Genomic DNA, 13,809 nt, shown 5'->3' with positions numbered 1-13,809 from the left:
AAGCACAGAGGTCACTGTATCAGGTCTCACACTGACCTTGGCTGCTTTAGCACAGTAGGAGGTCAGAGTTGAGACACTCACCTTGGGTCTATGTAGGACCTCATTTAGAGGCACAGAAAACAGACAGAATAAACAGATACAGGTCAAGGGTAGAGCTCAGTCATAGAGTGTGTATTTAGCCTAAGACCTGGGGTTCTATTTTTATCATCAAAAGTTAAAAAAAAAAAAACCTAGAGAGAGTTGAGTGATAGATGGCATATAATACATACTTTGGAGAGATAAGGTAGAGATACATAGATGCATTAGAGTAGAATAAAATAGGCACCCAGGTATGTAGAGATAGATCTTTATGGACTAAAATATCTGTTGCAGTCTGAATGTATAATTCCAAAGCTTTGGATTTAACAAAGGAATAAATAGTGCAACTGTGTTACTATGCACAGACATTCCAGACCCAAAAAGAGAAACATGGGATGTACTCACTCATATTTGGTTTCTAGCCATAAATAAAGGACAGTGAGCTTATAATTCTCGATCCTAGAGAAGCTAAATTAGAAGGGAATCCAAAGACAAACATATAGGCATCCTCCTGAATATTAACCTTCATCAGGAGATGAAAGAAGACAGAGACCCACATTGGAGCACCGGACAGAACTCTCAAGGTCCAAATCAGGAGCAGAAGGAGGGGGAGCACGAGCAAGGAACTCAGGACCGCGAGGGGTACACCCACATACCGAGACAATGGGGATGATCTTTCGGGAATTCACCAAGACCAGCTAGCCTGGGTCTGAAAAAGCATGGGATAAAACTGGACTTACATAGCAGACAATGAGGACTACTGAGAACTCAAGAACAATGGCAATGGGTTTTTGATCCTACTGCACATACTGGCTTTGGGGGAGCCTCGGCAGTTTGGATGCTCAACTTACTAAACCTGGATGGAGGTGGGCGGTCCTTGGACTTCCCACAGGTCAGGGAACCCTGATTGCTCTTCAAGCTGATGAGGGAGAGGGACTTGATCAGGGGAGGGGGAGGGAAATGGGAGGCGGTGGCGGGGAGGAGGCAGAAATCCTTAATAAATAAATAAATTAAAAAAAATAGTGCAACTGTGTTACTATGCACAGACATTGAAGAACGTGCAAACGAAACGAACACACTGATAAACAGGAAGCACTCTGCTCGCTCGAGTAATTCAGGAAACAGTCTGTCTTCGGCCCCTTGCTTCTGCTTCTTCTTCTTTTCTTCTTTTTCTTCCTCTTCTTCTTCCTCCTCCTCTTCCTCTTCCTTCTCCTTCTTCTATCCCTCGTTCTTATCTCCTTCTTTTCATCCTCTTCTTCTTCTTTTCTTTTTAAACATAATTGCTTAGTGATTCTTCAGAAATTTCACATCATGCACCCCAATCCTGCTCAGGATTGTGTAGAGCTGCAGCAGGCATCACAGTACACCAAAGTAAGGCTTGGGAGCAGCCCTGGCCACAGTGGGTACCACACAGCAACAGTGCGAGAAACGGAGATGCTAATCCATGGCCTATTACATCAAACCCCAGATAATCCATCAGATGCTCATTTGAAAAGATTTTCTGGGAGGAAGCTAAGCCTGTCTTAAATGCCATCCTTATCTATCCATCACACTGAAATCTAGGGCAAAATTTCAGAGACATATTTTTAAAATGAGCCACAAAGATGCACTTATTCAGGAACATTCCTGGTAACACAAAAGTGAAGTTACAGAGAAAAAGAAGCAAGTCTTTAAATGAAGTTATTATATGAGGCAGGTTGAGACTAAAATCCTTGTTATGCCATAGGTAGCACAGAAACACTGTTTTCTATATGCATAGCTAAGTATTCTTTCTATCAGGCATTTTCTAGCATTAAGTCTAATATGAAAGTCTTTAAAAAGAAGTTTATACAGGGTGGAGAAATGTCTCAGTAGTTAAGTGCACTGGCTGTTCTTCTAGAGCAGTCGGCCTCAACCTTCCTAATGCTGAAGCCCTCAAATATACTTCCTCACACTCAATGACGGCCAACCATAAATTTATGTCACTGTGCTTCATAACTGTAATTTTACTGCTGTTATGAATTACAGTGTAAATATCTTACATGCAGGAGATCTGATATGTGGTCCCTGTGAAAGGATCATGTGACCCCCCAAAGGGGTTGCAACCTGACCCCTGGGTGAGGAAGCACTCTTCTAGAGGCTCCAAGGTCAATACCCAGCACCTACGTGGCAGCTCACAACCATCTGTAACTCAATTTCAGGGGGCCCAGCTTCCTCTGGCCTCCTGCAGCACCAGACACGCATGTGGTGTACAGGTAGATATGCTACAAATATTCATACACACAAAATAGCAAAATACCATTTTTTTAAATGAAAGAAATTTGTGGTTTAAAGATATCAAAAGATAGATGATCAGAGACTTTTATCATGTTTATACAGAATTAATATCAGTGGGTGTATAATTCCCCAGCGACTCTTTATTGTAAGCCAGATGATAAGCCATCTCACTTTCCTCCTTGACTGTGTACTTTCAGATGCAAAGGAAGCAGCATCCCCATTAGGTGCTCACCAATGTATAATCTCCAGGCCAGGTCTTGTGTATTTCCAGCGTTCACCAAGCTTTACTTGTCTGGAATTTTACTAAACATATGCAGTGGCTTTGGGCATTTACGACATTCCTGAGCCCGGCACACTGAAGTCAAAAATTCCAGAAAGAGAAAAATAAGAGCGGTGGCTCAGCCTCAACACATAACTCTATAGTATCTATATATAAATACTGCCCTCCGGATCCTCTGTCCCCTTCATAATTTTGATATCTTTATCCAAGCCGTCGGCGGTTTTCCTACCCCTCTTGGTTCCTCGGGCCATTGTTCCGTAACCTCTCCTGTCCTCCCTAGACTCTGATATTCCCCAGGCTCACAATTTCTGCTTCTCGCCTTTATGTTCCCCCACAAACTGCCCGTGCTCTTCCACAGACTGAAGCTCCCTAACTAAAGATGGTTATTGATGTACAGCCCTGGTGTTTTAGTGCAGCAGCCGAATCAATAAAGGAGAAAATACTGCATTGTCAGGCTTTACCAAGGCATGCTGGGAAACTTTACGGCTTTGGGTGGTTACAGCAACTCTTAATACAGAGAGAGAGGAGAGAGAGAGCTGGACGCCCTTCTGTGGTGAGAAATGATGTTCTCCTACCCTCTAGTGACTATAAAGGAATAAGGCAAAGGTGGAGAATGCTTGAGATTGCAGCCCACCATTCTTTATCTTGCCCTCCGTCATCTGTTTCTGAACACAGGCCAGAGTGCAAGAAACCCAGTGAGATGGGAGGGTGACCCCTGACCCTTTCATGATTCTGTTTACATGCTCAACATGCAGATACACTTTAGTTAGTGTGGATACAGTATAGTCAGCATGTGGCATCACAGCATTGGCTCCTATGGTTTTCTAAATGCAAGATAGTCTTAGTCTCTCTCTCTCTCTCTCTCTCTCTCTCTCTCTCTCTCTCTCTCTCTGTGTGTGTGTGTGTGTGTGTGTGTGTCTCCCTCTCTTCTCTCTTTTTCTCTTTCTCAGAAATATTAATAATTCTTGTTAGTGATACAAACTCCCTATTGTATAGGAAAGTAGTCAACTGAGGTATTGTACAGTAAAACTTTAGAAAGTATGTATGTGTGTTTGTGTGTGTGCGTCATACAAACACACGCACACACACACACACACACACACACTCATACATATAGACGTGATTGCCCTCATAACCTCTTTCTACAAGAGCATGGATCAGGCCTCAAATTCAAAAATCAAATTAGACTAAGAGCCTGAAGCACCATATCACTTAACCAGAATTCTCTCTCTTGATAAAGTAGTAAGAACTGCTAACTTGAGTTTAAAAAAAAAAAATACTTTGGAGGGGGTTACTTCTAGAATGATCCTCACATTTAGTTACGTAATTTATAATTTTCTAATTTACTAACTTAATAAATGATTAAATTCCAAATTTTTTTTTTTTTTGGTTTTTCGAGACAGGGTTTCTCTGTGGCTTTGGAGCCTGTCCTGGAACTCGCTCTGTAGACCAGGCTGGTCTCGAACTCACATAGATCCGCCTGCCTCTGCCTCCCGAGTGCTGGGATTAAAGGCGTGCGCCACCATCACCAGGCTAAATTCCAAATTTTTTATTAGTATTCCCACTTGTATAAACTGTGAAGTATCATACTATTGCTTAGATATATTAATGTTGTAAAACCCACCAGTACCTTGTGAAGATATATTTAAAATATTACTGCTATCCACTGAGAACTAGTTTTGTCTCAGGAGATATGGAGGAGACCGAGAATGGCTGCCACATACTCTTCTGGTCTTCACATTGCCCCTGGAGGACTCACGTTAGCTTCTCATGGCAAATAACCCCCTGAAGGGACAGCGTCTAACCGTGCCACAACCTAAGTGTCCCAAGCTTAATGAAGTGTAAAATCCTAACATGACTGGTACATATAAAATGTCACTACCCAAACAAGTGTGACTTCCAACATCTGGCCATGCCCTCACTTAATGAAACTCTAAAGAAAGGCCCTTCCATTTTATTTATTATAATAAGAGGTACAGAATGTTTACACAAATCATGTCTGAATGATACTAATTTTACAAATGTAGGCACACACACACACATACACACACACACACACACACACACACACATATATATATGAATGTATTTGTGGAAATATGTAGTTTTATTCACCTGATATAAAGATAAAAAAAACAAGTAAATTTACCTTGCTGGCACTTAATCGCTTCCGATTTGACCAACGCTTCATTGTAGAGTGAAGATATTAAAATGAAACAGAAGAACAGTGGGTTATTTATAATGCAATTAAACTCTTTTATATTACATATGTTGCATATTATATTCAGGTTATTAACTCTCAAATCTGGAAGTTACCCTCCCGTGAAAAGCTCATGTAAACAAGAAAACAAGGAAAGGCAAACCACGCTTAGATGGCTACACACATCCTTTTCTCGGAGCCTTCAGAGCGTATCAGCATTGGCAGACAATATCATCCTATCTCAATAGCATGTTTGAATTAATTAGATAGTATCATTTCATCTCCAAAAAGGAGGGTCAGGTTTTTTCTACTTATACTTACAATGTTTAGGTGCCGTTGCAAAAATGTTTATAAATTCTTAACTAATGTTGATTCATGTTTGGGTCATTATAGATTTGTCAACAGAAAACAAAATTCTGTTTATTTGCATAGGTCAAAATTTGAAAGCCAAAATAATAGAAAACAATGCAGAATGTATGCCATTTGGAAGTTTGCTACTTTGAAAGCTAATTAAAAAGATACTAAACACTTTAGGATCACCCTTGCCTATGTAAATTCATTTAGTTGATCCAGAAAATGTGTGAAGCAAGAAAGTTTTGAAGGCCAACACATTTCACCCTATTCCTTGCGGGCCCTTCTTTGTCATGCAAAGGCTGCTCAGTTTCATCTAGGGTTGAAATTTTCTTGCAGCAAAGTCCATCTCCTCTCCCAAGCTGGTACCCAGTACCACAATGCTCTGCTCTGGCTGGCTCACCAGCTAACTGCTTGTTAAAACGTGCTCACGTTCAGGATACTGCAATTAAATTATGAAATATAATCAAGCAGACCGCACTTACTCTCATGCTCAAGGAATGGGAAAATGCAGGTAAATGACATGTCTACTTTGCTAATATGTCTCCTCCATCGGTAAGAACCCTGAAGAACATTCGTCAAGAGGAGCCCATTCGCATTCCACTAGCTAGCCATTAGGACAGGACAGAAAGAACTTAAAAGTCCTCCTTAATACTTGTCCTGGGGAAATGGTAAGGGAGGGCATCGTTGTGCAACTGGTGCTGGTACAGATGCGACAGGTGTTTTCGCAATAAAAATGCCAAGTATTCTCACTTAATCAAATCACGGAATTTAATGACTGCCTCCTAGAGGCAGGAAGCTTTTGAGTCCTATTTTTGTATAAAGACTCGATTTTTCTTGTAGCCATCACAAAACATAAAACCAGATTAGAATACTCACATGCTATCGACTTTATTTACCATATACTGAATATTTCTATTATGCCTGGCACCGTAGTTAGTCATGTGAATCTCCATGATGCTATAGAAACAGGTACCCTCATTCTTATCTCTTTAGGGAGCTTAACTAACCCTGCGGATTTGACTGAGTCATGGGAAGTCTAGGAGTCAAACACAGACAATTGGAGAAAAAGGCCACAGTTTTATTTATGATTTTATTTCTCTTTAAAAAAAAAAAGTACAACTAACTGGGGCTTTCAATTAGGGCAATGTACCCCACTCAGATGTATAGCACAGAGGAGGGCTGAAGATTTTTTGGGGGGGGGTCACTTTGGTTCTACAGCAACAAAATTTGCCTCACTGGTGGCAAGAAAAATTGGTGCAAAACTAAGAATCCAAAGTAGCCCTCCTCCACAGTTTACACATAAGCAGCAATGTATTACTGAGCATTCTAAGCACATAGATCTGCTGCCCTCTACGTTCAGGCACTTGTTACTTCCCCTTAAAAACCCAACATGAATATGCCTCTTAATATCCACTTAAGCTTAATAAAAAGAACATCTTTTTTTTTTTCTTCTAACTAGTATTCTCAAAAGGACCACGATAGTCCCGTAAGTGGAAGGCTATCTATAATGGCTAGACATGGCTCAGAACAAGCCACTCATCCCTTCCTGGCCCTTTGGTTATGCTTAGATGGAGAATGTAAAGAGAAAGGGGAAATTACAAAGCAATGTAAACAAGAGAGACAGGTTTTCCTGGGATGCTGCCTTCGCATTATGTAAAATGAACTGCACACTTGGCTTCTGCTGGCAATGCCTCAGGAGTAGCACACACCAGGAAGCAGAGAGGCTGGCGACCTCCACAGAGGAGCTGGTGAGTTGTGCTCAAGCCCTAAGAGGGGCCAGGCTAAGTTAGATGAAGACGTGGGTATCTCAGTACTGTGAAAAGACACGCTTTGAGATTTATCACAAGTGCAATTCCAAGCGGCTCCTTGCAGTATTTGTCCGGCATTTTGAGCTAAATTGAAATCAAGTGGCCAGTCCTTTATCGTTCCTAACGTGATGGTATTGAGGTAGGGCTAAGGTGCAGGAAGACTGCTGAGCATAGTCCAGAGCGCTGTGTAACAGTTCAAAGGGTACAGCCACTCTCATGGGCGACATCAGCTTTACAAAGGGTTCCCAAGGAAATTTTTAGAACAGATGGGCTGTCAAGTGTTCCATCATGGGCACCTGGTTCGGTTCGAATACCTACTTAAATTGCATGTTAATTTAGCCTAGCAGATACCACAAGGCACCCACCACCTACTGTCCGCTTGAACAGTGAATCCAGGGCAATGGTTCTGAAGTAACAATGAGAAGCTAACAATGAGGGTTAAAAAAAAAAAAAATCAAGGGGGACAGAGATGACGATGCTTGTCCTCATCATTGTCACAGTTTCCTTGAGGTCCCAAGTGTGAACAGTGCTACCTTAAGAGTAAGGAGAGTTTCATCCTGTTATTTTTTTTTTTTTAGGTAAATCAACTCAGGGAATTCAGATGTTAAAAAGAAAATGTTTACTTGATACTGTGACAACTGAAAGCTTCATAGTGTACTTTTCCTCCTCTATTACTAGCTAGCTTCTAATAAATTAGCTATGGCCCTCATTATTAAATTAATTACAGCAGAAAGATTAAGCAGCAGCTAGAATGAAGACTATTTATGTCAATTTAGGAGGTATTATTAGAAGCCTAATTTCTAAACAGGCTTCAGATTTTCATATGGGATTCCATGTGGGTTCAATTGTACCACGTCTATTCTCCCACCAGTAACTTCTTTAGTTGGCTTTAAAAATATCATTCAGTAAACTGTAATCAAATGCATTGTGCTCTTATTTTAATTATTGGAATTCTGATGTGCAATCCATGAATATGAAAATGAGATTATGATTTCCATCAGCGTGTTTATTTGCTAGGGCAGACTTTCTATCTTATCGTAACAAACTCGAACGCTTCACTGACGGTGCAGGCGTTGCCACGATATAGCGTGTTAATGAGAAATTTCCATGTGATAGAATACGGAACGCTCAGATTTGCATTTTTTGCAAAAGCACACCCAGTGGAAAAGTTAGTAAGTTAACAGCTAAAAAAGCAACGGCCAGTAAAGAAGGCGAAGGACTCGACGTATTGCAAGAGAACACTTGATCACTTCGTAATTCATGATGCGATCATTAAATCCTGGGAACTGCTTGAGTAACTGAATATGTGAATGTCGCCCAGAATCTAAAACTTACTAAACGGAACTCTGATACTTAAGGAAGCTATATTTCAAATCCAGGCAAAATACACATAGTATAATAACAATCCTGGCCATATTTTAGCCAATTAACTTCTTAGTCCCTCGGTTGTCTGGTCAGTGGTCCATGAGAAAGAATGTTGATAATGGCATACTGATACTTGATGCGATTGTTTTACTTTTCCTCTTAATGTACAGTGGGCAGGCATCCCGTCGGATTCTCAGCTATCAGAGAACTACCACGAAGGGGCGATTAACCGGAAAGGTTCACACTTACGTGCCTCTTGAAATCGCCCTGTTTTACAATTAGGTTCAGATTTAACACAATCACTCCCATGTCGTCTTCCAAACTGTTCGGATCTTCCAGTTTTAAAACATGTTCAGTAGTCCTGCAAGCAAAAACGTGACACGTGATTTTAACATAAATTGGCAACGTTGCAGGCCTGATAACCCATCAGACGCTTAAGGTATGAGTCTGCTATCTTTGCATAAAGATTAGACACAGGGCAGGGTGGGAGGATATGAAACCACACTTAATGAAAATAAATTTTCTGTCTCCTTCTGCTCCTGATTTGGACCTTGAGATTTCTGTCCGGTGCTCCAATGTGAGTCTCTTTCTCTGTCTCCTTTCATCTCCTGATGAAGGTTAATATCCAGGAGGATGCCTATATGTTTTTCTTTGGGTTCTCCTTATTTAGCTTCTCTAGGCCCACTAATTATAGGCTCAATGTCCTTTGTTTATGGCTAGAAACCAAATATGAGTGAGTACATCCCATGTTCCTCTTTTTGGGTCTGGCTTACCTCACTCAGGATAGTGTTTTCTATTTCCATCAACTTGCTAGATCTGGATGGAGGTGGGGGTTCCTTGGACTTCCCACAGGACAGGGAACCCTGATTGCTTTTCGGGCTGGGGGGGACTTAATTGGGGGAGAGGGAGGGAAATGGGAGGCGGTGGCAGGGAAGAGACAGAAATCTTTAATAAATAAATTTAAAAAAAAAAACAAAAAAAAGGAAAATAAATTTTCTGGGGGGGGGGGAACTCTGACATTGTCAAATTTAACATTGCTTCCCTGCAATTCACTGATAATGATTCAAGGTAAAAATATGATACCTGTTAAGTTCAAGGTCCCTAAGAACGACAAAGGCAGAACCCATGAAGTCAGATGTGGTTAAGTCTCGATCGTACACCTAGAAAAAAAGGAGGGCATTAGCACCCAGGGCCACACACACCGGCTGGCTTTATCAAACGACTCACACATAGAACAGGCTGTGGACTGGGAAATACATCTTTCCATCCTTACAACAATGCACAGTGAAGTTGAAGAAAAATACGGTCAAGCAAGCCTATACAGATAAATACCTTGCCTATTTTACCAGCCATGTTAAAAAAAAACCTTTTAATACAACAAAATATTACACACAATGGACCCTGCCTATAGTTTAATTGGCCTTTCATTAAAACTTAGCATTTTCCATGGTGAGCAGCTCTGCCAATTAAAGAGAAATTTGCTATGATGCAACTACCCCATTCTGCCTGCAACTCGTACTGTTTAAACCCAGATGTTGGAGTAATTGAGGCCTACACCTGGTAGCTCGGAGCTCTATTAAGTATAAAGTTCTTTCTAATGAGAACATGGTCCCCACTTGTCACCACTGCGGGGCCAGTAATAATTCTTCTGCACCGAGTAAGTGCAAACAGAGTCAAGAAGGACATTATTTACATGGCGGCTTCGTAGCATATGTATCTCCTTGATTCGAGGGAAACACGGTTTCAGAAACAGTATGAAAAAAATGTCCCCTACAGTATTATTATTTCAATCCAGGCACAGGGAAAAACGGGGGGGATTAACAGAGGCACGTTCACTTTTAAGGAGGCCTGGGAACTAGCGAAGAATAAATATTTGGAAGAAAGGAGCCGACTTGAAAGCTGTCAGGATTATTACCTTCACACGAAGCTTTTGATCAAGGCTTTGTATTGGCAACACAACTATCTCATCCCAAATGGGGTTCAAGTTCTTGTATATGACTTTGCTTTTGTACAGCGTCTTCCCGTTCAGCTTAAATTTTACATACGGGTCACTCGTGCCTTTAAAGGAAAAAGAGAACAGGACAGAATTTTAAACACACACATGAAAGTCTAACATCTCTACCAAGTCAAGACTCTTCCCACAGTCCCCGGCCTTGAAGCAAGCCACGGAACACACCAAGATCAGTGGTGCTCCATAGAGGGGTGGGAAGCCCCTTATAGGTGTCATGGGGAGGAAGAAATGCTACAATTTAATGGTGAATAACTAATTCTATTTTGTCATTTAATGGTTGAATATGAATGGGCTCTTTGAGCTTTTTTTTTAATGTGGTTTCAATTGTGGATATGTCACCCCTCAATAAGCACAAAAATTCCAAAAATCAAGTCAGTGTCAGGAGTCCTGGGGAGAAACGTGTCCCTGCTAGGATCAGCATAAAGTCCGTGAAAAACGGAAAGCAACCATTTCCAAATATTTAGCAGATGGCCGATTCAATTGAATCTTCTACCTTAAAACATAATCATAACAAATAAACCAGTCTCTGCAATCGCTCCTTCAAAGGGTGGATATGAGGGGACTCCGCCTGGAACCAGGGGCACAGAGATTAAATCAACAGAGTGGCCATTCTTTACTGCCTCCTCGCACCTGCACCAAAGCCGTACATATTGTCCCCAGCCAGGGCCAGCACATCAGCCAGGCCCTCAGCTGGCCTCCCAGCTGACACAGCTGACCTGAGGGGGCCCCTCCTGGGGTGCTTTGAAATGGATGCCAAAGGGAATGAATAATCTCCCTCAAGTCACAACCCCCTCTTAACACACAAAACTGATGGTAGGTCCTCCTCCACATTTCGCAGATCAACTAAAAAGAAAAACGACCTACGAACGTGATGCCCGAATTGGAATTGTGTGCTGCGTCCGTGTGTTGCATGAATGCAGTTATCATCTAACGTGCCAAGGATGTGCTTGCTCCTCTGTATCAGGTGAGGGAAGAAACAGCAGTAAGGGAACCATCAGCAGGGAGATTAGGGAAGGCCTGCTCAAGACACTAGTAAGATGAAACGTGTGGCTTGCAGAGCTGTAGCATTGGGGTTAATCTTGAAACCCAGCCCTATGATGATATATGCAAGGACCCACCGTCTTAATTTAGGGCCCCAGATAAGATTCTAAGAATATTCACTGAAATGAATTTCTGCTATGAAATTCAAGCCAATACCACCTACAAACATTAGGTCAAAAATTAATTCCTCGACTTTGATGCAAACATGTCATTAAAAACGATCGTGCCTTACTTCAATAATTTGTGACATAGGCCCGTTCTTATGTTTCCATGTGGTCCCAGTGGTAAAAAACACAGAAAACAAAAGCAATACATTCCCTGGCTATTTTGAGAGGAAGGTGGCATCCCTTTAGAACAATACAGTATATATTATTCAATGTTAATAACCTTACTAAAGCAGGAATTTTCTGAGTTGGCATTCCAGTAATACAAGGGCACTAACGTTAAACAAAGAAGAATTAAAAGAAGCCACAAATATCAGATGTGTCCAATTCTACCGTCTTAAGTTTGGCAGCGTAGGAATAGAAGCCCAGCCCTCATTCGAAATGCATACCCATGTTGAGCAGCTTTTGAGGGTTAGTAAAAAAATATATATATATATATATAAATGCATTCAGAGCCACTCGGTGGAATTCTCACTGGTGAGTGAGCATCTGCCCGCCCCCTCCCTTCAGCAGCTTGAGAGAACACCTCTAGCTGGCCAGGTTTTAACAATCATCGTGGTATATATATATAAAAAGTAGGGGAAACTATAATAAAAAGAGGCCTTTAATTAAATGAAATTGCCACTCTGGGATCAGGGCCTTCATGCTTGTCAGCGTACTCTCAAAATAAACATCTCAAAACTCAGCCTCCGTGGTGTCACTTTCTCACAGGCAAGGCATACTGGGTAATCCCCAAGCATCTTGACAGCTACATAATGTTCAAACTGTTTCACGGGTGAATGGCGGCAGTTGCATGAAAGAAAATATTAATGTCTGGAATTAATAGAGAAAAAGGGACCAGGGTTTACAAAGCCAAATAAGGAAAGAGGGTGTCAAGTTAGTGCGGTGTTAATTGTTAGTGAAAATTTGCGAGGAGGGGGTAGTTCATGGTGACTTTCTCTCTCTCTCTAGGAGCCCAAGTGCCTGACTGTCAGGGAAGTGGCATCTCAACTAGGCAGGTCCTGAAAAGGGGCCGGAGGCTCTGGAATGCAACTCCCGGATTATACAGATGAGGAGCTGACACCTGAATGGGTGGACTTTAACCTTCCTCACGGGGAGCCTTGGATACAAAGAGGCTTTTGTGGTAGCTGGTACTCTCAGTGGAGAAGGGAGCAGGCTGTGTCTCTCCAGAGTCTCAAACTCAGACTCACTCTTAGGACCCAGGGCCAGTCATCTTCTCCCACCCTAGACAGACGGGAGCTTCCGTAGGCAGGACTTCTACATGCATAGACCCAACCAAGCATGGGCACAGCATTTTTTTTAAATATGTAAAATGTGTCTTTACTGAATAAGTCTTGACATCTGTCCTGGTCATTATCCTCAACATGACATAACTATTTACTTACAAGTTATTGACATTGTGTGATTCATCTATAGATTAAGTAAAAGATAGGGGGGAGTACATGTAGGTAATATATGATTCTCATGCCAATTTACATATAATACTATATATACACATACAAATGTGGCAGTTTATATGCTACATTCTATATAAAGGACTTGCAGACTCATGGATTATGGAATCAACAGAGGTACTAGAAATAATGACATCCAGATTCTAGGAGGTGGTTGGATCTGCACGCAGTCTATCCGCGCAGCAGAGAGGCACCAAATCACCTCCTAAGAACTATGTGAGTCACAGCTGTTTCTTCTCATGCCCACTATCCTACGGATGGTCACTCTCCTTTGACATGTACCTGTCAATCCTGCTACCTGTCAATCATGCTACCTGTCAGTCATGCTACCAGACCACTGATACTTGTGGTCTTTTCCAATTCTTGTTCTGAGCTAGACACCCTGGGTGTAGCCAAGACACAAGACCCTGCTCTTCTGTACCAGGGAGAACTTGCACCCCACAACACGGCATGGGGTCCCGGGTGATATTCAAAAGAAGTAAACACAGTGTGGAGTTATATTCACTAGGAAGTAGGAAAGGTAGCTCCTACTTCACATGTCAGTGAGGGTTCAAATCAAAAAGGCAGGAGTTAAAATCACCCTGGGACCAAACAGGAACAAAGACTAAGATAGGGCAGGGAGAGAGACCCAAAAATTAGCTATTGTTGTCATACTAGACAGGCATTTTAGTGAACCCAGAAATTAAGACTAAAGAAAGGAAGAAATGGAGGGAGGGAGGGAGGGGGGGAGGGAGGGAAAGAAAGAAAGAAAGAAAGAAAGAAAGAAAGAAAGAAAGAAAGAAAGAAAGAAAGAAAGAA

The 13,809-nt window shown here is 41.7% G+C and overlaps 1 protein-coding gene across 1 annotated transcript in view; it reads right to left on the bottom strand.

The window, feature by feature from the left end:
• Mctp2 (multiple C2 and transmembrane domain containing 2) overlaps positions 1 to 13,809 on the bottom strand; it is a 172,322-nt gene that overhangs the window by 128,290 nt on the left and 30,223 nt on the right. Inside the window, exons 4-7 of the mRNA XM_005357761.2 lie at positions 10,257 to 10,399; positions 9,425 to 9,501; positions 8,591 to 8,702; positions 4,764 to 4,799 (exon numbers count right to left, since the gene is read on the bottom strand). Of these exons, the coding sequence (XP_005357818.1) occupies positions 4,764 to 4,799; positions 8,591 to 8,702; positions 9,425 to 9,501; positions 10,257 to 10,399 (368 nt within the window). The remainder of the gene's footprint in view (positions 1 to 4,763; positions 4,800 to 8,590; positions 8,703 to 9,424; positions 9,502 to 10,256; positions 10,400 to 13,809) is intronic.

This window comes from Microtus ochrogaster, chromosome 22, assembly GCF_000317375.1.
Source record: "Microtus ochrogaster isolate Prairie Vole_2 chromosome 22, MicOch1.0, whole genome shotgun sequence".
NCBI lineage: Eukaryota > Metazoa > Chordata > Mammalia > Rodentia > Cricetidae > Microtus > Microtus ochrogaster.
The sequence above is the reverse complement of the archived record's forward strand: the minus strand, read 5'-3'. Positions and strand labels throughout refer to the sequence as shown.